Source organism: Melanerpes formicivorus, unplaced genomic scaffold (assembly GCF_026170545.1).
Source record: "Melanerpes formicivorus ecotype bairdi unplaced genomic scaffold, bMelFor1.0.p_v2 SCAF_22, whole genome shotgun sequence".
Classification (NCBI taxonomy): Eukaryota; Metazoa; Chordata; class Aves; order Piciformes; family Picidae; genus Melanerpes; species Melanerpes formicivorus.
The window spans coordinates 4,896,940-4,922,296 of NW_027142374.1; the positions used below are offsets into that span (position 1 = coordinate 4,896,940).

The following is a 25,357-nucleotide window of genomic DNA, read 5'->3' on the forward strand; positions in this document are numbered from 1 at the left end:
ACACTGGCATTTAGAATCCCATCTCCATGGCAGGCAAGAACATTTTGGAGGCAGTGTCTAGGCTGGCTCTTAGGCATGGAGATGCTAGAAAGCCATCCTCTGAGAAATCATCCTGAAGGGTGCTTAAATTACCAGGTGAAGAATGGGAGAGTAATCCAAAGGCTTCAAAAGCCCAGAGCCAGAAGCGCACCAGCTCCTGCTCCCAGTCAGATTCAGGCAAGTTGATCACACTACAACTTCAGTGCTAGAAGGCTACTGTGAATAAGAAGGAAGTTTGTTTCTCCTCTAGGACACAAAGTCCCATGGCCCAACAGAGGGTTAGAAAAGAGGACTATGGAATGACTGAGCCTGGAAGCCAGGTTCATTTTATTTATGGAGAAGTTTAGGGCAAAGGAAGGTGGAAATGAACTGCTGCTGTCCACGGGAACCTGATTTTAATGACAATTTGAGAGACAGCATTTTCTCCACAGGGTGAGTTATGAAGCACAACATCATGGAACAGGTTAGCCACACACACCTGAATAAAACCATGCATCTACCACAACCTCCGCTGTTGCTGCCCAAGGTTCAGAGCACTAAACTCTACTACAGCACCAATCATTCAGAAGATTAAATATTGCAACCATCTATAGCATGAAAGCTAAGAGCAAAACCTCCAAAGGACTTGAAGAGGCAGATTGATTTGTTCCAGTCCTCCAGCTGCTTACCATATGAATCACCCTTGATCCAACTCGCTCCTTTCATGCCCCAGCGAGCACAAACAAGGCAGCAGATGAATAAATATTTCTTGATCAGAGTTTTAGAGCATTTCTTTGGATCAAAAGAAAAAGCTGCTGCTGAGGAAAGTGAAAGGGGGAATGCTCCTGTAAGGGGAAAAAGGAAATGAAATTAGCTACCTTTTTTATCCTTACATCCTACTGTGCTCCCCACGTCAAAAGACAGGGAAGTACCAGACAATGTCCAACACAGGCTCTGAGGATGATGTCTGAGGAGGGAAGGCTGAGAGACCTGGGGCTGATGAGCCTGGAGAAGAGCAGACTGAGAGGGGATCTGATCAATGCTCAGCAAGAGCTAAAGGGTTTGGGGCAAGTGGATGGGGCCAGACTCTTCCCAGTGGTACCCAGTGACAGGACAAGGGGCAATGGGCACAAACTGGAACCCAGAAGGTTCTATCTGAACAGGAGGAGAAAATTCTCTGGTGTGAGGGTGCTGGAGCCCTGGAGCAGGCTGCCCAGAGAGGCTGTGGAGTCTCCTCCAAACCCATCTGGACACTGTGATCTTGGGCAAGCTGCTGTGGGTGCCCCTGCTTGAGCAGGGGGTGGACTTGACAATCTCTGGAGGTCCCCTCAAACCTCCACTATCCCATGATTCTATGATCCTCCACACCAGATCTTTTGGGTCTCCAGACTCAAACACTGCAGGATGATAAAATGGGTTATTTAGAGAGACAGCTCTTTTGTCCCATTGTGTATCCCTAAGAGTGGCTACAAGAAAGCAGAAGACTCAGATCTCAGAGTGATCTCTTTTTCTCATTCTTGATGGAAAAATGAAAGAGCTGTGGTGAGCAGCAGGAAAACAAGCAACAGACACCAGCAAAATGTGCTTTGATTTTTTCAGAGCAGCGATTGGAACTGTCTCTGTAACGTTTATGCAAACAAACACGAACTGCACAGCCACTGAGTGTGAAAAGTGATTTACAGACAAATATTGTCAGATACCAAACCCAAACAGCTCAGAGTTCAATAGATTTACATAAAGGCTTGAGAAGAGTTTGCAACAAGAGTTGCACAGAAATCCTTGAGTGTGTCCAGAAAGCATCTCTGTACTGAAAGCACAACTATCAAAATGTTGCCTTCTACTTAGAATCAATCCCTGTTTCAGAAAGCTGGGCACAGAGTTTTGAGCAGGGCCTGTGGTGACAGGGAAAAGGGGTGGTGGCTTGAACTGAAAGAGGGAGATTCAGACTAGAGAGAAGGGAGAAATGTTTGACACTGAGAGTGGTGAGAGCCTGTGCCTGGTTGCCCAGAGAGGTGGCCAATACCCCATCCCAGGCACTACTGCAGGTCAGGTTGGTTGAGGCTCTGAGCAAGCTGGTATAGGTGCAGATGTCCTGGTTCACTGCATGGGGTTGGACTAGATGATCTCTAAAGATCTCTTCCCTCTCAATGCATTCTATGATTCTATTTAAAGTCCTGCGACTTACTTCCTGTGGTTCTTGTAAGGGCTGAGAGCTGTGTTCATAGGTAACAACAACAAAATGACAGTTCCAAAGGATTCCATTCCAGCTATCCCTTCTCTCTCTTGACAGCCCTGCTGAGCTTTTGAGGCTACACTGAAGGTGATTTCATTATCTAACCTACTGAGATGTCCAGCTTAGAGACATTTTAGCTGGACACATACACCCAGATAGGGAATCAGAGAATGGGTAGGAAGGGATCTTTAAAGCTCATCCAGCACAACCCTGTGCAGTCAGCAGGGACATCTGCAACTAGAGCAGGTTGCTCAGAGCCCCAAACAGCCTGACCTGCGATGGTTCCGGGCATAGGGCATCTCCCACCTCTCTGGGCAGGCTGGGACAGGGTATCACCACCCTCAGTGTCAAACATTTCTCCCTTCTCTCCAGTGTGAATGTTGCTTTTGAGTGCAAACCATCACCCCTTGTCCTGCCACCACAGACCCCGCTCAAAAAACTGTCCACAGCTTTCTGATTGGTCCCTTGGAGTTTTGAAAGGCCACCAGAAGGTTTCTCTAGGGCCTTCTCCACACTGAACAATCCCAGCCCTCTCAGCCTGACCTTATAGCAGAGGGCTTCCAGCCCTCCCATCATTGCTGTGGCCTCCTCTGGCCCTGCTCCAACAGCTCCATGTCTCTGCTGCGCTGAGGACTCCAGAGCTGGCCCCAGCACTGCAGGTGGGCTCTGAGCAGAGGAGAGGAGCAGAATCCCCTCCCTCCACCTGCTGCCCAGGCTGCTGGGGATCAGCCCAGGACACAGCTGGGTCTGGGCTGTGAAGATCCATTCTTTGAAAGAGAATCACTTTACCATTTGAAGAAATCACAGAACTCCACAACTGATTCCAAAGTAGATTAAAAACAGGTCAAAAAATATTATTTAGCATCTTATTCCAATTTTATTCTCTGTTTTTTAATCTTGTTTTTTCTCCTCCTGGACACCTATCCTACATAGGTTCTATGATTAATTTATTATCATTTCACGTCCTGTTGGCATCTGCAGCCTTGCTGATTAATTTCTGTTATAGTCTCATTATTCCAGGTCTATAAATACCCCATTTCATTTTACTCCTTCCTAGAGTTCCTTTGCAACCTTCTTTTTCTCCTCCACCTGGGGCTCTCACTCTCAATTTAACATGAGACAGTGGGCAAAAATTGAGCTAAAAGCCTGTAATTGCACCTCCCTGGCCTGAAAAATGGAATAATTTCCTTATGGATGGAAGCAGCTGTGAGCTGCTCTGAAATCCCAGAAGCCATCCCAGGAAAAACAATACTTATTACTTGTCAGATTAATAATAGGAGGTGTTGGCTCCTGTAATTTGACAGAAGTGTGTGGTTCAATTGCAGTATTTGCATTTGGGAAGGATGAAGAAGTTGACTCACATCCCAGACACCAGCAGTCTGGGCATATCTGGTTCCACCTGCAAGAGCACTGCACCACCACCCAATTCATCACTGCCAGAGCAGGTTATAACCACCATCATTGGCATTCAGTACCAGACTCTCCCAGTTCTTTATGTCCTTGAGTTATCTTTACTACTTTCAGGCCTTACATCTTCGGACATTTCAGCCTTTGCCATAAGCTCTTGGGATCCTCTGAAGGCTTGGGAAGGTCTCTCACTGCTTCTCCTAGAAGTGTAATCACATCCTGAAAGAAGAAGGAAACATAGAAATTACTTGGGTTTGTATTCCCAGCATTTCTCATTCCTTTATCACAAGTCTACCATTGGCAGCTATATCCAATCCCTCCCTGTGGAAGCTTGGACCCAACGCTATTGAAGGTCTCTTCCAACTGAAAGAGTTCTGATTCTATGCTTCAAAGCAACTAGGCAGTTTTTTAAAGCATCCTGTGTAAAATCCTTGTTGAAGAGTGTGGCCAGTGATCTGCCCCACAAGGTAGTTTTTTTCCCTAAGGAGGAGAAGGAAAAAAAGCCTCTGCAGGGAAGCCAGGAGAATAACCATCACGAAGAGAGTGAAGTCTCACTTTGAAGTTCTCAAATCTGAGGTATTGAGTCAAAAAGCAGGAGATTCATGCATTAAGTGAAAAGGGAGTGTGTGGCACAGCCAAATTCCCACCCTGCTCACAAACACAGGAGGGTAGATCTCAGGGCTTCAGACAGCATGAGTTACTAATTGCTCAGCACCACAGAGTGGTTTGGGTTGGAAGGGACTCTTAAAGATCATCTAGTCCAATCAGAGACTGTAACCAGCAGGGACATCTTCAGCTCAGAGTGCTGTCCAGGCTGACCTGGAATGTTTCCAGGAATGGGGTATCTACAACCTACTTTCAATCGGACTCCCTTCCAAAAGCGAGAAAAGAATTCTTCCTTCAGGAAGATGAGGAAGAGCCACAGAAGACCCAAGGAATTCCCCAAGTTTCAGCTTACATTGGCCACCATCTGTTCCAGAGGTAGTTCCTAACAACAAAGCTCAAATCTTTGTGACAGCAAAGAGAAGAAGAGTTCTTCCAAGAAATCTCAGTGTATCTGAGAGGACTTAGCCTCCACAGCATAAGGAAAAGGCCTCAAGTTGCCCCAGGGGATGTTTTAAGTTGTACATGAGGAACAATTTCTTCCCCTTGACAGTTGTCAAGGTATGGCCCAGGCTGCCCAGAGCAATGGTGGTGTTCCCTTACCTGGAGGGGTTTCAAAGCCATGGAGATGAGGTGCTGAGGGACATGGATTAGTGGTGACCTGGCAGTGCTGGGTGAATGGCTGGACTCTGTGATCTGGAAGGTCTCTTCCAACCAAGACAATTCTGTGATTCTACCTTGCAGTGTCCTATTCTGAAACTCCTACTCAAAGGATGAGTAAAGAAGACAAGTATGGAGGTGGTTACCTACTATCCCATTCTTTTGGGAGTTACCATTTGGTCTTGGCCAGAAAAACTGTGGGGGAAAAAATCAAGCTGGATCCAAAACACTTCCAGGGCACCCTGGGAAAGACCTTCAGCCTCCACAAATCAGAGAAGCTCAAATGACTTGATCAGTGTCTTAGTCCTGGGCATTCTGTTAATGATATGGAGCCAAACTCTATTTTGACTTGCTCTGCATTCAGGTCAGTCTGATGTGGGAAATGTGGCTTATGGATTCTTTAGCTACAGAAAGTATGAGACAAACTACTTTTTTTTTTTTTGAACAGTATTTGCTTACTCTGGAGTAAATCTGTTCTTCCAGTTTATCCTGGATTAAAGCACTTTCCATCAGCACCTTCTTTCTTCTGAGAAAGGCAACCTTGGCTAGCTCTGCTTCCTTCTTCTGACAGTCTGGGCACACTGAAGGTCGGTGGATTTCAGCTTCTGTCACCTGAAAGATGAGATTTGGATGCAGTGAGCAGTGTCTGTCCCAGCAAGATGGGCATTCCATTAGAAACAACCAATAAGAATAGAAAAGTACCATCTAAAACCAAAGATTTACTTTTGTAGGCAGTTGTCAATGATTCCATAATCTTGAAGAGCCTGGCTGAATGTTTGCACATTACACATTTACTTTTTCCCAGCTATTACCCTCTCAGGACAGGCTGAGAGAGCTCGGGTTGTTCAGCCTGGAGAAGGGAAGACTCCAGGGAAGCCTTCTGGTGCCCTTTTAGGACTTCAAGGAGCTGACCAGAAAGCTGGGGACAGAATTTTGGGCAGTGCCTGATGTGACAGGACAAGAGGTGATGGTTTAAACAAAAAGAGGGAGATTCAGACTGGAGAGAAGGGAGAAATGGTTGACACTGAGGGTGGTGAGACCCTGTTCCAGGTTGCCTGGAGAGGTGGGAGATGCTCCATCCCTGGAACCATTCCAGGTCAGGCTGTTTGGAGCTCTGAGCAACCTGCTCTAGTTGCAGATGTTGCTGACTGCATATGGCTGGACTAGATGAGCTTTAAAGGTCCCTTCCAACCTAAAGCATTCTGTGACTCTGTAATAACTTGGTTTCATTTCAAATCACCTCCTTGCACCTCAGAACCACAGCACTGATCTAGAATAAACTTCTTATAATAGGCAAAGCTTCCCTGATGCTTGTGTTCACAGCAGTGTTCCTCTGCTGACAGTACACATCTAGCCTTAAATACCAACCACAGAGGTTATGGTTATCTTTGCAAATTCTAAGAGGTAAACAAGCTCTGAAGGAATCAGCTCAGATATCTTTATGCAGCTCTGAGTCAGAAAGCAAACAAAATTCTACAGTTTTCTTTGTAAGACAAATAGCGCTACTTATTACTTCCTTGTTAGTTCATCCACCATCATATCTTAACTGTATTTGTTAGCATTACACACATCCCCAAATATGTGCAGTTTTGAAATATCAATAATTTTCTCTGATTCAATTTACATGGATTCCACCTAGTTACAGAAATACAAAAAGCAGTGGAAGGAATCCCAGAAACTCTTAGCTCCAGCCTCACCTGTCTTCTTCCTCTGGATGAAAATGTTACTAAGTGGAGGCAAAGAGAGAAACAAATGGACACAGGAATGACTTCGTGTTACCCACATAAATAAAGAATCACAGAATCCTTTTGGTTGGAGAAGACCTTTAAGATCACTGAGTTCCAACCATTCTTTAACTCTACAGAGTGTGGTGCTAACCCATGTCCCCTCTCTGCATCTTTTAAACACCTCCAGGGGTAGGGATTCAACCACCTCCCAGTGCAGCCTGTTCCAGTCTTTGAGAACCCTTTCAGTGAAGAAGTTTTTTCTAAACGTCCACGGGGACAACTTGAAGCCATTTCCTCTCACCCTATCGCTTGTTCCACGGGAGAAGAGACCAACTCCACCTGGCCCCAATCTTCCCAGAATCATCAAGGTTGGAAAAGACCTCAAAGATCATCAAGTCCAACCTGTCACCACAAACCCCATGACTAAACCATGGCACCAAGGGCCACATTCAATCCCCTCTTGAACACCTCCAGGGATGGGGACTCCACCACCTCCCTGGGCAGCACATTCCAATGGTCAACAACTCTCTCAGTGAAGAGCTTTCTCCTCACCTCCAGCCTAAACTTCCCCTGGCACAGCTTGAGACTGTGTCCTCTTGTTCTGGTGCTGGCTGCCTGAGAGAAGAGACCAACCCCCTCCTGGCTACAACCTCCCTTCAGGTAGTTGTAGAGAGCAATGAGGTCTCCCCTGAGTCTCCTCTTCTCCAGGCTAAACAATCCCAGCTCACTCAGCCTCTCCTCGTAGGAGCTGTAGAGAGCAATGAGGTCCCCCCTCAGCCTCCTTTTCTCAAGACTAAAGAGCCCAGTTCCCTCAGCTGCTCCACAGCAGACCTCTTCTCCAGACCCTTCTCCAGCTTTGCCCTTCTCTGGACACACTCCAAAGGGGCAGTAAATATGAGTATCAACACAACGAAAAAGTGCAGATTGCTGCAAATTCAAAACAATTTTCACAAAGAGGCAGCCTGAAATAATTACCAGGAGTGACTTTCAAAGCCTGAGTCCCTGCTCACCTAGCCCAGGCTCTGCAGAGGAATATTCTGTCACTTTTCCAATGCTCTGTGGCAATAAATTAAAGCCAGCAAATGCGATGGAGATAAAGCAAAATAAATGACTCTAATTACCATTCAAAGCTCATTTTTTATCAGAAATCCCTTCCCAGCTGCAGACATTCTGTACTGATCTCCAAGCACAGGCATGTAGAATACTGCTATAAATAAGAATCATGGACTCATTAAGGTTGGCAGATCATCAAGTCCAACCATCAACCCAACACCACCATGGCCACTAAACCATGTCCCAAAGTGCCGTGCCCACATGTTCACAGTATCACAGTACATTAGAGGTTGGAAGGGACCTCAAGAGATCATTGGGTCCAGTCCCCCTGCCAGAGCAGGATCACTTAAGGTAGTCTGCACAGGAATGCATCCAGGTGGGTTTTGAAAGTCTCCAGAGAAGGAGACTCCACAGCCTCCTTGGGCAGCCTGTTCCAGTGCTCCATCACCCTCACTGTGAAGAAGTTTCTCCTCATGTTGAGGTGAAAGCTTCTATGTTCAAGCTTCAACCTGCTGTTCCTTGTCTTATTACTGTGCACCACCTGAAAAAGCTTGGCCCTCTCATTTGACACCCACCCCTCAGGATATTGATACACATTGCTGAGATCCCCTCTCAGTCTTCTCAAAACTGCTCTGAGCAAGCATGAACCAATTACTTTAATCCTGATTCCCTGCCTGAAGGTTGGCTGGGGTGCCCCAGTAGAGGGGAAGGATCCACAGCATCCCCAGGAAGAGATGCCACGTGCCTGTGGGCACTGCAAGGTGTATTCCTGGCCAAGGGTATTTAGCTTCCATGCTCTGGGCTATCTAGAGCAAATCAGGAAGGTTTTCCCCTTTTTCTTGTTCCTTGAACACCTCCAGGGATGGTGACTCCACCACCTCCCTGGGCTGCCCGTTCCAATGCCTCAGCAAAGAGGCACAAATGTAAGCGGAAGAGGAGGCTTTTTCCTTCACTTGATGCAGGGTTTATCCTGACCACCCCAGCCTCGTTCAGTCACACAAATCATCATTTTATCACCAGATGATATTTCACAATTTACTTCTTTTTCCTGGCAGCAGGTTCTGCAGTGGTGTCTAACAGAAAAGTGGGAAAAGGACATTTTGAGCTATCAAGCCCAAACCCCTTTCAGGCATCAGCAAGACCAGCCTGATCTGATCCTTACAAGAAGCCTTTTTTTCCCCCCAGTAGGTCTCCCCACAGTGCAGCCCAAAGCTACATTTTGCCTTCCCTGGAGTACCTGCTTAACTGTCTCTCGGATATTTTCCAGGTGGAGTCTGTTCATCAGCTGAGCAGGAATGATGAGATTGGAGCCACTTGTCTGGGGTTTCTTTGCTGTGAATCCATGCTGCAGCCTCCTTGCCTTGCCACCCTCTGCCTGCTCGGAGATGAGTTGTCGACACATGTTGCTTATCTGAAGGGTGCAAAAAGCCCTGAGAGCATCCAGTTCTCCATCTAATAGCTCAGTCATTTCTGTCAGGCATAAATCAACAACACACAAGCATCAATTACTGCATGATGGAGAGAGGAGAAGTATCTCTGTGACCTTGTATTATCTAATGAAGAACAAAACCCAGTGTCAAGCCTGGAGGCAATGACTGGAATGCTGTTGCAGCTCAGGACTTCAATACACATTGAATAACAACTGCAGGAGCTTACACAGTAAATTCATACATTCATAAAATTGGTTGGGTTGGAAGGGACCTTAAAGATCAGGGTGCCCAAGGAAGTGGTGGAGTCAACATCTCTGCATGTGTGGAAGAAATGTGTGGACGTAGCACTTTGGGACACAGTGGCATTAGCTCAATGGTTGGACTTGATGATCTTAGAGGTCTTTTCCAACCAAAACAACTCTATGATTCTATGATCATCCATTTCCAACCCCTCCTACCATTAGCAGGGACATTTTCCACAAGGCCAGGTTGCTCAAGGCCTCATTCAACCTGGTGTTGAACACTTCCAGAGAGGGGACATCCACAACCTCCCTGAGCAATGTCTCCCCACCCTCACTGTAAAGAATTTGTTCCTAAGCTCCAGTATCAATCTCAATTCTTCCAGCTCAATGCCAATGCCCCTTGCCCTGACACTACAAGCCCTTGTAAAAAGTCTCTACCCAACATCCCTGTGGCCCCCTTCAAGTGCTGGAAGGCTGCTATAAGGTCTCCCTGGAGCCTTCTCCAGGCTAAACAGCCCAAACTATCTCAGCCTCTGCCCTGTTCTTCAGCCCTCTGATCATCTTTGTGCCCTCCTCTGGACCTGCTTCAGCAGCTCCATGTCCCTCTTATGCTGAGGACACTGTAACTGGGTGCAGTGCTCCAGGTGGAGTCTCACCAAAGCAGAGGGGCAGAACCACCTCCCTTGTCCTGCTGCTCTTACTCCTTTGAATGCAGCTCAGCACACAGCTGCTTTCTGGGCTGCCAGCCACCACTGCTGGCTCATGGGGAGTTTTCCATCAAATGACACCCCAAGTCCTGCTCCTCAAGGCTGCTCTGAGCCACTCCTTGCCCAGCCTCGATTTGTACTTGGGACTGCCCCTGCCCAGAGGCAGAACCTTGCACTTGGCCTTACTGACATACATGGGGCTGGCTTGGTCTCACCTCTCAAGCCTGTCCAAGTCCCTCTGGATGCCATCTCTTCCCTCCAGCATGTCAACTGGGCCACACAACTTGGTGTCAGCAGACCTGCTGAGGGTGCCCTCAATGCTGCTGACAAAGGCATTGAAGAGCACTGGTCCCAGCACTGACCCCTGAAGGATACCACTTGTCACTGGTCTCTATTATGAACAGTCTCCAAACTACCAAGAATTAAGAGTAGTCAACAACAGAGCACAAACAGATTAGAAAAGGAACTGCTTAAATGCTCTGAAATTAAATAAACTGACTTTCAGTGACAGATTTAGTTTCTTCCCACCTAGATGAAATAAAATGAATTAATGTTTGAAGGGAGCTGCTCATCTAGCAACTTGAAGAAGGAACAACTCGTAAGGCACTGAGAAATTAGAGGCAGTGGCTATTTCTAACTCTAGAAAACATCTCAAATACCATCAAAAACACAGATTGGTTTGGGTTGGAAGGAACTTTACAGACCACCTAGTTCCAATCCTCTTCTCTTCTTCATTTTCTTTTTCTCCTCCCACCCAGAAGAGAAACTTGGTAACCTCATTAGTTTTGGAGAGACTGCTCCGGGCAGCAGTGCTTGGTGCCTTTAAAAACACCAAGACCAAACTAATCATAGAATGACAGAATGGTTTGGGTTGGAAGGCACCTTAAAGATCATCTAGTTCCAAGCATCTGTAATGGCCAGGGACATCTCCTACTAGACCAGGTTACTCAAGGCCTCATCCAATCTGTCTTTGAACACTGCCAGGCTTGTAGACTCTACAACTCCTCTGGACAGCCTCTTCCAGTGCCTCACCATCCTCATGGGGAAGAATTTCTTCCCAATGCCTAATCACTCTTCTTCCAGTTTGAAGCCATCATCTCTTGTCCATTCACTCCACAGCTTTGTAACAAGTCCCTCCTGAGTTCTTCTGAAGCCCCCTTCAAATGCTGGAAGGCTGCTCTAAGGTCTCCTTGAAGCCTTCTCTTCACCAGGCTGAACAACCTCAACTCTGTCAGCATGGTTTCACAGAAGAGGGATTCCAGACTTCCCATCATTGCTGTGGCCTCCTCTGGACCCACTCTAACAGTTCCATGTCCTTCCTGTGCTGAGGACTCCAGAGCTGGACACATACTCCAGGTGGAGACTCAAGACATTCTACAACCTACAGGTAGACACTCTATTTTTTGAGGCAATGCAATTACCTTAGAGAATCTTTTCCCCTAAAGCTTCACTGATCACTTCCTTAATTCTTTCTATGACCTTGTTCAAACAATCTCTTTATCTATTTCATCTGCTCTTATCCTTCCCAGTGGCATGGAAGAATAAATTTGAGCTGGGAGATGGGCAGGTATGGATGGATTTACAACTTGATTCAGTGCTCGGTGAGAGATTTTCCACAGGCTTAAACATAGCCAATCAATACAGTATTTCATGAGCATCACCATCTAATGACACCATGTAGCATCCTCCATCACCAATCTGGATGAAGGAACAGTGTACCCTCAGCTAATTTGCTGATGGTACCAAACTAGGACTGGCTGACATATCATCAGGCTATGCCACCATTCAGACAGACCTAGACATGTGGTTGGATGATCCTTGGGGTCCTGTCCAACCTAGCATTCTGTGACAGGATGGAGAGTTGGGGGAGAGGAACCTCAAGACTTTCAACCATAGCAGGTGTAGAGTCCTGCACCTAGGGAAGAATAACCCCCTGCAGCAGTACAGGTGAGGGGTTGACCTGCTGGAAAGCAGTTCTGTAGGGAAAGACCTGGGAAAGCTGGTGGACAACAGCATCAATTTAATATTATTCATATTGATACCAATTTTGGTATTAATTCCTGTTTAATAGTAACTAATTCATGTTTAGCAGTAACTAATTCATGTTTAGCAAGGATAAGGAGGGATGTGGTGTCCAGTGACAGGGCAAGGGGTAACAGGCACAAACTTGAACATCCAAAGTTCCATCTAAACACAAGGGGAAACTTCTTCAAGGATGACAGAGCACTGGAGCAGGTGCACAGCCCAGAGAGGTGGTGGAGTCTCTCATCTCTGGAGAGATTCCAAACCCACCTGGATGTGTTCCTGTGTATCCTTCTCTAGGGGAACCTGCCTTGGCAAGGGGGTTAGACTCAATGCCCTCCAGAGGTCTTTTTCAACCCCTGCCATCCTGTGATTCTGTAACTAAACTCAGAAAGAATCAAAATTATCAAGGATGAAGGACTATAATTTCACTGAAACAGGGACAAATCTGATGAGAACAGTCAGCAGAGAGTTAAATCCTGAGAAGGGAGTCTTGGAACCATGCAATGACTCTTTAGACACTCAGATTTTCTTCCAGGTACACAAGGTCCTCCTGTCCTTCAGCAGAAAGAAGAGAGTCCTACAAGGGGATCTGTGCATTTGCTCTGGTGCTTGGCTTTGTTTCTCATGTCTTTCCTGTATTCCCTCCTTTCTGTCTTTGCAGCAGACATGCTCCAATGCTCTGTCTCCATTTGTGGTGGCAGACTGAAATGTCACTGCACGTCTGTCCACAGAGGATCCCTGCCAGCCCCAATTACTGTTCCAGAGTACATTTTGCTGACGCTTGGCTGCCCAGAGTCCTCCATCCATCCCCACATCCTCCTGCCTGCAGAGGAATGAGGCAGGTGACAACAGGAGCAAAACCAGACACCGCCAGCATGGACATCAAGTCAGAGGGATGCATCCTACAGCAGTAAGGTCACAAAACATGGGAGTATTTAGACAGTGAAGCACAACAAAGTCGCCCGAGAAGCTGCTGTGATAACAGAGGCGCTCGGTGTGTAGCAAAGGAGATAAGCTAAACTCCATGTCTACATTCTAAACCCCGCTGGGTGGGTTAGAACTGAAGTGACCTACATAGACTTGGCTTTCTGTACGCAGCTACATCTCAAAGCCTGACATTTGAAATCTCTGGGAGCGCAGGGAGCAAAATAAAGATGATCTTTACTGAGTTTCCCTTTCCTTTGATGTCTAACTTTGACTTAATAGGAAAATAGCAGGCATTTTGCTGTTGTTATGCTCTGCTCACACTCTATGTTAAGGAGATCAAATGGCTAAAGGAGAGGTAATTCTGAAAGGCAGTAACTGATAACTCCTCTTCAGAAAGACTGTGACCCTGCATCTCGAGATAACATTTTCCTCATTATCTAAATTGCATTTGTACAATTGAGCCCAGCAGTTTGGGGTAACCTGCTGACAGCTCAGGCAGCAGACGGCATCTGAGAGAGGTGTGCAGATTATACAGGACTGATACAAAGTGTCTGGAAAAACTGTCAGCCTGTTCCTTACTGATGGGAATGCAAAGCAAGTGAAGGTCCTCCAGCATGGTGAAGGATACCCTCAGTTTCACAGGAATTTGTTTAGGTGGGAAAAGAAATTTCAGGCCATCAAGTCTAACTCTTAACCCAGGACTTCCAGGTCACCATTAACCATGGCCCTCAGCACCATGGCTTTGAAACCCTTCCGGCGATGAGGACTCCACCACTGCCCTGGGCAACCTGAGCCAGTGTTTGAGAACCTTTTTCAGAGAACAAGTTTCTTCCAATGCCCAGCCTAAACTTCCTTTGGCGCAACTTGAGGCTGTTGCCTCTTCTCCTATCACTTGTTGTCTGGAGAAGAGACCAACCCCCATCTGGCTCCAACCTCCTTTCAGGGAGTTGTAGAGCTATGAGTTCTCCCCTCAGCCTCCTTTTCTCCAGGCTCAATAACCCCAGATCCCTCAGCTGCTCCCCACCAGACCTGTTCTCCAGACCCTTCCCTAGCTTTGTTGCCCTTCTCTGGACCTGCTCCAGCACCTCAATGTTCTTCTTGGAATGAGGGGCCCACAGCTAAATCCAGGATTTGAAATGTGGCCTCACCAGTGCCAGAATCCCCACCACCAGAAGTGTTCAGAAAACATGTAGATGTGGTGCTGAGGGTCACAGTTTAGTGACCTGGCAGTGCTGGGTTAAAAGCTGGACTCAATGATCTTTTCATAGTTTCATTCAGGGTTGGAAGGGACCACAAGGATCATCGAGTTCCAACCCCCCTGCCATGGGCAGGGACACCCCACACTAGATCAGGCTGCCCAGAGCCTCATCCAGCCTGGGCTTAAACACCCCCAGGGACGGGGCCTCGACCACCTCCCTGGACAACCCATTCCAGGGTCTCACCACTCTCATGGTGAAGAACCTCCTCCTCACATCTAGCCTGAATCTCCCCACCTCCAGCTTCATTCCATTCCCCCTAGTCCTAGCACTACCTGAGATCCTGAGAAGTCCTTCCCCAGCCTTCCCGTAGGCCCCCTTCAGATACTGGAAGGCCACAATGAGGTCACCTCGGAGCCTTCTCTTCTGCAGACTGAACAGCCCCAACTCCTTCAGTCTGTCCTCATAGGAGAGGTGCTCCAGCCCTCTGATCATCCTTGTGGCCCTTCTCTGGACACATTCCAGCACCTCCACATCCCTCTTGTAATAGGAGCTCCAGAACTGGACACAGTACTCTAGGTGGGGTCTCACCAGGGCTGAGTAGAGGGGGAGGATCACCTCCCTTGACCTGCTAGCCACACTTCTCCTGATGAAGCCCAGGATCTGATTTAATGATTCCAGGATCAGCTTTAATGATTCCATGATGCTGATGAATTTGGGGATAACCTGTTTGCATGAAAGAAACTTAAGCATGAGCCTCATTTTGTGCTCTTCTTATTGACAGTGGTCAGAAGCACCATAATCATGTGCCTTGGAAAGTGCTTTGCTGCTGAGAGGACAAGCAATAGGACAGGCCAAGAGAAGACAATGGATCACAATACACATCAACACGAGCTAATGAAATGGAACTTGCTACTCAAGGCTGAGTGACCACACTGGCTCTCCTTGCCCACCAAAGAACACAAACAAAGTAGAATGTTGCCTGAAATTAAGAGGATAGAATCTTCCCAAGTGTGACCTTCAAGGGAAAGCTTTGTGGAGATGAAAAGCATCCTCAGTGTTAAACTGTGGCTTATTCCTTCAATGAACTTGAACTCCTCAGCTCCTTCTCAATTTCTCTGTGAATCACATGGTCATAAGATTCTGAAGTATTTTAAGAGGACCATCTCAGAGGAGCCTCTCTACTATAGCTGAGAGAATCTACATTAAGTGTCTTCTCACTTGACTACATGGCAGCCTTGGAAAACCAGTCATAGAAAGATAAATGCTGAAGATGAGTCAGAACTCCTAATGTTGACTCATCAGCACTGTGAATGGGCTACACAACCAAGAGCAGCCTGAGAACGATCTCAGGTCTTCCCACCCTACAATACATGGACGGTCTGAGGATGCTTCTGTGCAAATGCAATACCATGACATATCTGAGCAGGAGGATCTCCCTTGCTCACCAATCTTACAGGTGACCTACAAAAGTGTGTTCACTTCCCATGTGCATACAGACTGAGGAAGATTCCCCTCTGCTTCCATTATTTTTTGCTCAACTACAGCTTTCTTGCTCTTTTCTTCAATTAAAAATAGTATCTCTGACCCAGTTTCTACAAAGACTTAAGCAGGACTTGCATCCCACCATCTGCTCACACAGTTGCTTGCATAACCAGTACATGCAAACACCATCCTTCCTGCCTCTCTTCCCTCCTCCTCCAGACACTACAGCCTTGTGTTGGTTAAAGCTGCTCCATTGTTCTTGCCAAAATCGGTGCCCTGCTGCCTCCCTCAGCTTGGGAAAGGAACTAAACCATGGCCAACATCTAATTCAAGAATCAACACAACTGATTAACAGGGGAACAAATTTCCACAAAATGCCTTCTGAAGTCGTGTTGATTTTGAAGGGGGGGGAGGAAATCCACACTCTTAGTACCTGTACAGCTGCAGAAAAAGAGAGGAAAGCTAAACAGACTAGTAAAATATGGTCAGTTGTGCTGGGTCCTGCACTTGGGTCACAACAAGCCCATGAATGTTCCAGGCTTGGGGCAGAGTGGCTGAAAACTGCCCAGAACCTAGGGGCGTTGGAAAACAGTGGCTAGAGATGAGCCAGTGTGTGCTCAGGTGGCCATGAAGGCCACTGGCATCCTGGCTTGAATCAGCAATGGTGTGGCCAGCAGGACCAAAGAATTGATTGTTCCCCTCTATTTGGCACTGCTGGGCTCAATTTTGCCCCTCACTCCAAGAAGGACAATGAGGTGACTTCAGCAGCTTCGTTGCCTTTCTCTGGACCCACTCCAGCACTTCAGTGTCTGAGTACTGAGCCACTTCTGCTGATTTAAGTCTGCACCACAATGATTCAAAGCTGTGAAAGACAGTCTCAAGCCTGGCAAGCTCTACATACCTGCACAATCTTGTCCTTCCAATGTATCTGACACAGCAGACCCCTCTAAATCCTCTGTGGAACATGATTCAGATGGTTTACTCTCTTCCTGCCAGCAGCCTTCTTCCTCTTCACTGAAGGACTCAAAGGTATCTTCTGAGTAGTCCAAACCAGAGCTACAATAACTTTGGCTCAACTCTGTGCACCACCTTTCACTGCCATCAGAGCTATCTGCTGAGGCTGGTGTCATGGTGCAGTACTGCAAATGGAAACAGAAGAGCAGAACAGGTTCTACTGCATGGGAAGAACAATTGGATTACTTACAATGATGAAGGACCTATGGAGGACTACTTTCTTCTCCCAAGGAACAAGTGATAAGACAAGAGGAAATGGCCTCAGGTTGTGCCTGGGGAGGTTTAGGTTGGACATAAGAAACATTTTTTTCCCCCAAAAGGTTGTCAAGGCCTGGCCCAGGCTGACTAGGGCAGTAGTGAAGTTCCCAGCCCTGCAGGGGTTTCAAAGCCCTGGAGGTGTGGTGCTGAGGGACATGGTTTAGTGGTGACCTGGCAGTGCTGCATTAAGGGTTGGACTCAACAATCTTAGAAGTCTTTTCCAAGCAAAAGATTCTGGGATTCTATTCTGTAATTCTATGACACAATTACTTAAGCAGTGCACTGACACCCTGCAAAGCACTGCTGCTGAACAAAGTGGAACACCTCAAGATCTGCTGGGTAAGCAGACAGCAACAATTACCACTGAGCAACAAATTCTGAGCAGTGTTCCTTTCAAATCTGTAGTGAATTACAGGAGCACTTGGATAAAATCATAGTAATTTAGAAAATTGTAAGGGTTTTTGCCTTCAGATTAAGCCTCTCACCCACCCACAAATGCAAAACCTCCTTGTTCTGTTTAAGATTTGGTCTAGAAAATCAAGAATAAAATGTAACAAGCAAACAAGCATCAGGCAGCCAACACACTCAACTGAGGAGTCATGCTCCCAACACGAGAGAAAATTCTCCAACATCAGCAGATATATAAATGAAAACCCATCAATAAATAGCAAATATAACATGTTTAGCAACAACTTTAAAGTTGCATCTGCTGTCATACAGCCTTTATCCCCCACAAGGGCAAGGAAGGATTCACCTGGGCAGAAAGCAAGCTTAGTGCTTCTCTAAGGGTTCTGAAAAAGGGAAGCCACAGAAGCATCTAAGCTGCTTTTCTATGAATCATTTGGTCTTACAGACATGGTGACAAGGCCATCACTCACCATTTGCAAGAGGTTGCTGTGACATAATGTCACTGCAAATGGGAAGCATGTTCATAGAATCACAGAACCCCAGGTTGGAAAGGACCTCAAGGATTATCTGCTCCAACCTTTCTTGGCAGAAGCATGGTCAATACAAGCTGGCCCAGCACCATGTCGAGATGTGTCCAACCCTTGGGGACTCCACCACCTCCCTGGGAAGATTATTTAATTATTCCCATGGCTGACTGTCCCTGTCCTGAAAAACAAAACCCTTCCTCTTGTGTGCAAGTGGAATCCTGCCAGGAGTAACTTTTCCCCATCACACTTTCTCTTTCCAAGCAACCCCATGTGAAAAGGGAGTGTCCATTTCGTATCCACCCTTTAAGGACTGGAACACAGTGGCAAGATGTTTCTTTTCTCAAACCCACATCAGAAGAAAACCTGCGGGATAGAAGCTCCATCCTCTCAAGTAGGCAATATCAATACTGCTAGTTACCACACTCTGGCAAGACCTCCATTTCCACCCAGTAACAGCTGATCAAGAAACTTCTCCACACACTAATTAAAGCCCAAAGGCAGCAGAGCTGGGGGGGGGTGGTGGTTTGTTGGGGGTTGTTTGGCTGTTTGTTTTTAATTTCAGAATCATAGAATTGTTTTGGTTGGAGGAGACCTTTAACATCATCAAGTCCAGCCTTCAACCCAACACCACCATGGCCACTAAGCCATGTCCCAGAGTGCCATGTCCACACGTTTCTGCAACACCTCCAGGGATGGTGACTCCACCACCACGCTGGGCAGCCTGTTCCAGTGCCTGACCACTCCTGCAGCGAAGAAATTCTTCCTAATCTCCAACCTAACCCTCCCCTGGCACAGTTTCAGGCCGTTTCCTCTCATTCTATCACCTGATACTAGAGAGAAGAGACCAAACCCCACCTCCCTCCAGCCTCCTCTCAGGCAGCACAGTGAGGTCTCCCCTCAGGCTCCCCTTCTGCAGAGTGAGGAACGCCAGTTCCCTCAGCTGCTCCTTCATTTCCAGGGTGAAAACAGGATGTTTTTTTTTTCCCAAACTATTTAACAACTCGATTTCACGGCAAAACGTCCCTTCAGAAAACTGTGCCGTGAATCAGGCACTCAGGAGCGAGCCCAGACGCTTCCCGCCCCTCAGACGCCTGATGCCCCCCACGCGTGGCCTGGCTCAGCTGGGCCCCGCAGCTCTGTTCCCAGCACAGGTAAATGGCCACGGAGAAGGGCCGCAAGCCCCTGCCTGGACGCTCCCCGAGGTCCCCCTGACGCTCGGCACCTTCCCGCCCAGCTGAGCTCTCCTCACAGCGCCGCCGCGGGGCTCCTTACCGGGCCCAGCAGCACGCCGAGAGCCGGCCGCCTGCCACACCGGCCCCGCTTCGGCGCGGAGAGGTGAGCCGGGGGCACAGAGGGAGCCGTCGTACCGACACCGGTGCGGAACCCGCAGCCGGGCACCGGCGCTGTCCCGGGCCGGGGCGGGGAGAGAAGGCAAGGCCGCGTCCCTCCGAGCGCGGCCCCGCCCCGGGAGGCGCCAGCTGCCGAGGGGCCGTGCGGGCCGGGGGAGGGGCTGGGGCCGGGGCCGGGGCCGGGGCCTGTGCCGGGAGCGGCACCGCCGCCATTGCCTCTCACGGCGCTCCCGCCCGTGCCTGGCCTTGCCGCCACCTGCCCCGTGTCCCTGGGCTGGGCTCCATGGCTGCGAAGCAGCCGGCGGGGAAGCAAACCTTTGCTTTCATGAGCTCTTGCTTTCAGAGAGCTGTGCCCTTTGTACTGGAAGCGCGGCCTCCAGCTGCCGGCCGAGGAAGGCTGCCGCAGAGTGAGTGGGAGAGAGACTTTTAAAGCTCTTCCAGTCCAACCCCCTGCGGTCAGCAGAGACATCTGCACCTACAGCAGGTTGCTCAGAGCCCCAGACAACCTGACCTGCAGTGGTGCCAGGGATGGGACATCTCCTGCCACTCTGGGCAGCCTAGGGCAGGCTCTCACCACCCCCAGAATCAACCACTTCTTCCTTCTCTCTGGTCTAAATCGTCCTCTTTTAGTTTAAACCGTCACCCCTTGTCCTGTCACAACAAGCCCTGCTCAAAAGTCTGTCCCCCCCTTTCTGAGTCCTGAAGGGCTACCAGGTGCCCCTGGAGCCTCCCCCAGGTAATGGCATGGGTAATGGCAAGGCCAGGCTATTGGCTTGGGGTACCAGGGACTTTGTGGGCAGCCTGGTTCTTACCCATTCCTGCTGATTCTAATGTAGCTACAGCCTTTGATGGCACGCTGTCATGGCAATAAGGTGCAAGAAGTTTGTATTTCAGGAGATGAAATCAACCAGGAACCTGGGGTCCAATTTCAATAGGTGCATCTTGATAGAAACAGCTTGTCTGTGCACTGGGTTCTTAGGTTAATATTACTCCTTCAGGTTAGCTAATGCCACTTTTTCATTCAGGAAAGCCATTGTATTTGTCCTGAAAAGCTTATTCTTCTGTTCTGGGATGCATAGTGTGTTGTCTGTCACACTGAAGTATTTCATTCTCGTAAGCACTTTGTTCTGTATTTGGACTGGCCTGCCAAGGTCTTGTCTTGGTTGAGATCTTTAGGACAGAGATCTTGTCTTCTCTCGTGTTTGATTAAGTGCAGCTCATGATGTTAGCAGCTCAAGTGATCTTGTTTCCTTTGGAAGAGAGAGCTCTGTGTGCTGCAACTACAGCTATAATATAAAGAGTGTTTGGGCAGGATAATGAGATAGATCCAGTGTTGCAGGGGAGTGAATAAATGCATTGATGCAGTAGAGTGTGAAGCAAAGTGGAATGAACAGGTCTCCCTACATATTATTGTTCAAGTGTTTTGAGATATAGATGTTTACTGCTTTCTGCAAGTGGTGCTGGCCCTTTTCATTTTCATCTAGCTTGCTACAAGAAATTAAAACAGTTTACACCTGAAAAAGCATTGCTTTTACATTCCCCATGCTTACAAATGATGGTAGTGATCAGAAAGGTGTGCAATTTCCAGTGGAAGGGGCAATTACCTGTATGGCAGGAAGCAGGAGTCAGCTGAATACCAATGAGACTCAATCTGTTAGCACTAGGAGGGAGGCAAATGTAATTAAGAGAGCAGATACCATTTAGATCAGCAAAATCTGCGTTGTGCACTAAGCCTCTCCAGCCCAAAGATTCACCTTTCATTGATTGCTCCATGTTGTATTTCCCTTCTCAGGAAAGCAATGTTGCAAACAAGCTGGCAAGCACCCAAGCTGAGTAAGATCAGTGTCTGGAAGAATCTAAAGAGGTAAGCTGACAGTTTTCCTGCTCTGGGTTATAAACAATAGTGGAATAGGGTTGGGAGAAACATTAGCTCTAACATTTCTCATCCAGATGCACAGAGAATAACTAAGAATAAAACAGATCCTCACAGTTCCCACTAAATACCTCTCTGGCAGCTTGATACTTCATTATTTATCATGGTCCATTTTTTCATGCTAGCAATTGACACTGGACTGTTACTGACCTGGTTGGTATTTGAATTTATTGCCTAGAGGTTAAAAACTTTGTAGTTTCATGTTCTCAGTCCTTTTTAATATTCATCATTTTAGAGCATGGAAAATATATTGTTCTATCAAGTTTACTCCTCTGACATTTATTCAGTGAAGAGTGTGATCCTAATATTAAAGGCTTTTGATCTGAAGCCCAGGATAGAGATATTCTGGGAGGAAGACCAGTGAATCACAGAATGGTAGGGGTTGGAAGGGACCTCTAGAGGTTGAGTCCAACCCCCCAGCCAAGGCAGGTTCACCTAAAGAAGGTCACATAGGGACGCATGCAACTGCCTTCCAGCATGCCCTGGATAGGCTGGAGAGCTGAGCAGGGAGAAATCCAGTGAAATTCAACAAGGGCAAGTGTGAAGTCCTGCTTCTGGGGAAGAACAGCCCTGTGGATCAGTACAGGTTGGGGGCTGATCTGTTGGAGAGCAGCTCTGGGGAAAAGGACCTGGGACTCCTAGTGGAGAGCAGGATGACCATGAGCCCTTGTGGCCAAGAAGGCTGATGGTATTCTGTGGTGCATCAAAAGACTGGCCAGCAGGTCGAGGGCAGTTCTCCTGCCCCTCTGCTCTGTCCTGGTGAGGCCACATCTGGAGTACTGGGTCCAGTTCTGGGCTTCCCAGTTCAAGAAGGACAGGGACTTGCTGGAAAAGGTACAGCAAAGGGCTACAAAGATGGTGAGGGGACTGGAACATCTCTCTGATGAGGAAAGACTGTGAGAATTGGGGCTTTTTAGTCTGGAAATGAGAAGACTGAGGGGAGATCTGAGCAATACTTCAAGGGTAGGTGTCAGGAAGATAGGACCAGGCTTTATGCAGTGGTGGCCAGTGACAGGACAAGGTGTAAGGGACACAAACTTGAACGTAAGATGTTCCATTTAAACATGAGAAGGAACTTCTTTAGTTTAAGGATGATGGAGCCCTGGGCAGGCTGCCCAGGGAGGTGGTGGAGTCTCCATCTCTGGAGACATTCAAAACCCAGTTGCACATGTTCCTATGTGACCTTCTTTAGGTGAACCTGCCTTGCCTGGGGGGTTGGACTCAACCTCTAGAGGTCCCTTCCAACCCCTACCATTCTGTGATTCACTGGTCTTCCTCAAGCCAGGTCATTTGATCACTGTGGTTCTCCTTGTTGGTTTCTGGGAAGTTAATATGTTGAAGGGCATCATTATGTGAGGCATTATTTGGTTTTGAAGCATTTGTGGGTGATAATAGATGGTTCAACCCAATTGTGTCAGAAGGCATTAAGATTTCTGTCCACTAAGGGCCGTGGAGGTGGTCCTGTGTAGAGCCATAAATAATAATGTGTGAGCAGCAGTGACAGGCCTGTGCTGCAGCTTGTCTCTTTATCATATGTTAGATTAAATTTAAACACAGTTGTTGAATTCCTTTGTGTGGCTAAATGCTTTTTGATGTCTCCTTCTATTAATGTTGTAATATCCCCTTCTAACCAGAGGGCTGCATAAGAATTCAGGCTTGCTCACTGTGTTTCTCCAATAATGATCATCTCATTAATGTTGCCAGCAGAACTAATTGGGCTGTCACAACAAGGTTGGGTACTAGGTCAGAGAATTAGGGTGTGAGGCCAGTGGAATTAAGCTTGTTCTGGAGGTGGGGAAAGTTAATATGACTTGTTTGGTGACTGTCCCCCTTTGGTCAGCACTGGTGAGGCCACACCTCAAATCCTGGGTTCAGTTTCAGACCCATGACTCCAAGAAGGACATTGAGGGGTTGGAGTGTGTCCAAAGTAGGGCAATGAAGCTGGTAAAGGGTCTGGAGAACAGCTCTGGTGAGGAGAGGCTGAAGGAACTGGGGTTGGTCACCCTGGAGAAAAGGAGGCTGAGGAGAGACCTTCTATCTCTTTACAACTCCCTGAAAGGAGGTTGGAGTTGGTCTCTTCTCCCAAATAACAAGTGATAGGACAAGAGGAGGTTCCAGGGGAGGTTTAGATTGGACATAAGGACATGAGGAATGTTTTCTTCCCCTTGAGGGTTGTCAAAGCCTGGTCTGGGCTACCCACAGCAGTGGTGGAGCCCTCACCCCTGAAGGAGTTTCAAAGCCATGGAGATGTGGTGCTGGGAAATGTGGTCTTGTGGTGATCTGTCAGTGCTGGGTTAATGGTTGGACTCCATGATCTGAGAGGTCTCTTCCAACCCAGACGCTTCTCTGATTCTCTGATTAATCAGATGCTCATCATCATTATTCTGTATGAAGAGACAGGTAGTCTGAAGTGGTTTTTATAAGCTCTGGAAATATGAAGGACAAATGCAAGAACTCTTATGAAATTTCTAAGCATTTGTTGACAGCTCAAGGTACAATAAAGGTTTCCTTTATCACCACAGACGTTGAAAGTCCTGCCAAGCAGCACCTAGACACCATAAATCATTGATGAGAGTGGAGAGCTTCAAAACATGACAAAGGAAATGCTCTAGGGCATGCAGGAAGTCATTGTTCTGGGCCTGCCCCATTTTAAATGGTCATTTCAGTGTCCATTAATTCCCATCTCTAATTAGGAAATGGATTGATCTTTGCTTAAAGTGACTGGCTGGCGTCCATGGCAGAGCAGAAGTGTGCATACAAATGACATGGTAGAAGTGGCCACTGGGTTTCAGACAGATAAAAAGCACAGGCTTGTATTTGTAGTCAGCTGCTGTCCATTGTGCTTTGGTTGGTAGCAGGAAACCACATTTAGGCTTCAAGGTGGAGGAAAAAAAGGACTAAAAAACTCTGGTGAAAAAATGATGAACTGCTTCTTCCTGTCTTGTCCTTGCTCAGAGCAGCATCTCTGCAGGGCAGGTGTAATTTCATCTTGAAGAGAAACATATTTCATCTTGGGGAGAAACATCCAGTAAAGAGCCTGGTTGGGAAGAGCAGGACAAGTATCTTTTGTATGCAGACTGCACACAGATGTTGCAGATTTCCTTGTGAGTCCTTTCTCCTTACAACAGTGAGAAATTGCTCTAACCTTATGGGAAAACATCTGAACAGGCAACAAGGTTCCACTGATATTAGATTAAAATATCTACTCATGTATGTCCAAACATGTGTATTTCCATTAGAGCATCCAAACAGCTCAGGAGAGACTGAAAGGCCTGTTGAAGGAGAAGTGATGCATCTGTGGGAAGAGCAGAGAGGAGACTGACCAGATGTTTGACAGGAGTCTCTTACAGAGGAAGTAATACTTGGAGTGGAGAAGAGTTAGAGTTAGATCCATGCTGTACTTCCCAAAGTACCTCACTGGAACCTAAAACCCTAGATCATACAGACTGAAGTTCCAAATCAAGTCTTTTGCATTACTCTTGGTCTTTTGTGTCTGAATAGGTTCGCTGCTCACAGCAGCAACTTAGTGTAAGAAAGTGCCAATACATAGAATCATCACTCTGGTTGGAAAAGATCTTCAGGATCATCCAATCCAGCCATTCTCTAACTCAAGTCTGGTGCCAAACCATGTCCCTCAGCATCACATCTCTGCATCTTTTAAACACTTCCAGGGATAGAGATTCAACCACCTCCCTGGGGAGCCTGTTACAGTGTTTGAGAACCCTTTCAGTGAAGTGGTTTCTTCCAAAAGCTAACCTAAACCTCCCCTGGTGCAATTTGAGGCAGTTTCCTCTTGTCCTATCACTTCTTTCCTGGGAGAAGGGACCAACCCCTACCTGGTTCCAATGTCCTTTCAAGGAGTTGTAGAGAGCCAGAAGGTCTTGCCTCAGCTTTTCTCTCCAGGCTGAACAACCCCAGTTCCCTCAGCTGCTCCTCACCAGACTTGTTCTCCAGATCCTTTAGCAGCTTCATTGCCCTTCTCTTGACTCACTTCAGTACAAGAGCACCATGACCCTCTTGCTTTCAGAGACAAACACAGATGTAGGCTTTTAACCTTGTATACATCATTTTCATTTGCCCCCAGGAAGAGTTAGCATAGGTGTCTTCAAGGAGGTGCTGAGGCTGGCTTCTCAGGAATAATGTGTTCCCTTAGAT

The 25,357-nt window shown here is 47.4% G+C and overlaps 1 protein-coding gene across 2 annotated transcripts; it reads right to left on the reverse strand.

Annotated features, from left to right (window-relative positions):
• Positions 1-1,601: 1,601 nt before the first annotated feature.
• CUNH8orf48 (chromosome unknown C8orf48 homolog) lies at positions 1,602-19,328 on the reverse strand. Of its 2 annotated transcripts, none has more exons than XM_068151945.1 (5): positions 19,193-19,328; positions 16,615-16,852; positions 8,939-9,171; positions 5,438-5,533; positions 1,602-3,877 (listed from the first exon to the last, which is right to left on the reverse strand). In XM_068151945.1, the coding sequence occupies exons 2-5, from the start codon at positions 16,841-16,843 to the stop codon at positions 3,779-3,781; spliced, it is 657 nt and encodes a 218-aa protein (XP_068008046.1). In that variant the 5' UTR covers positions 16,844-16,852; positions 19,193-19,328; the 3' UTR covers positions 1,602-3,778. The 2 variants fall into 2 exon arrangements, with proteins under 2 accessions (XP_068008046.1, XP_068008045.1); XM_068151944.1 differs by having other exon boundaries at positions 5,381-5,533.
• Positions 19,329-25,357: the final 6,029 nt, after the last annotated feature.

Excerpts from the sequence above, each read along its gene's own strand:
- CUNH8orf48 (XM_068151944.1), bottom strand. The coding sequence starts at position 16,843 with ATGACACCAGCCTCAGCAGATAGCTCTGATGGCAGTGAAAGGTGGTGC. Across the intron at positions 9,172-16,614 it reads GGAAGGACAAGATTGTGCAG|AAATGACTGAGCTATTAGAT; the intron begins GTATGTAGAGCT and ends TATGCCTGACAG. Across the intron at positions 5,534-8,938 it reads TCCGAGAGACAGTTAAGCAG|GTGACAGAAGCTGAAATCCA; the intron begins GTACTCCAGGGA and ends CTCATCTTTCAG.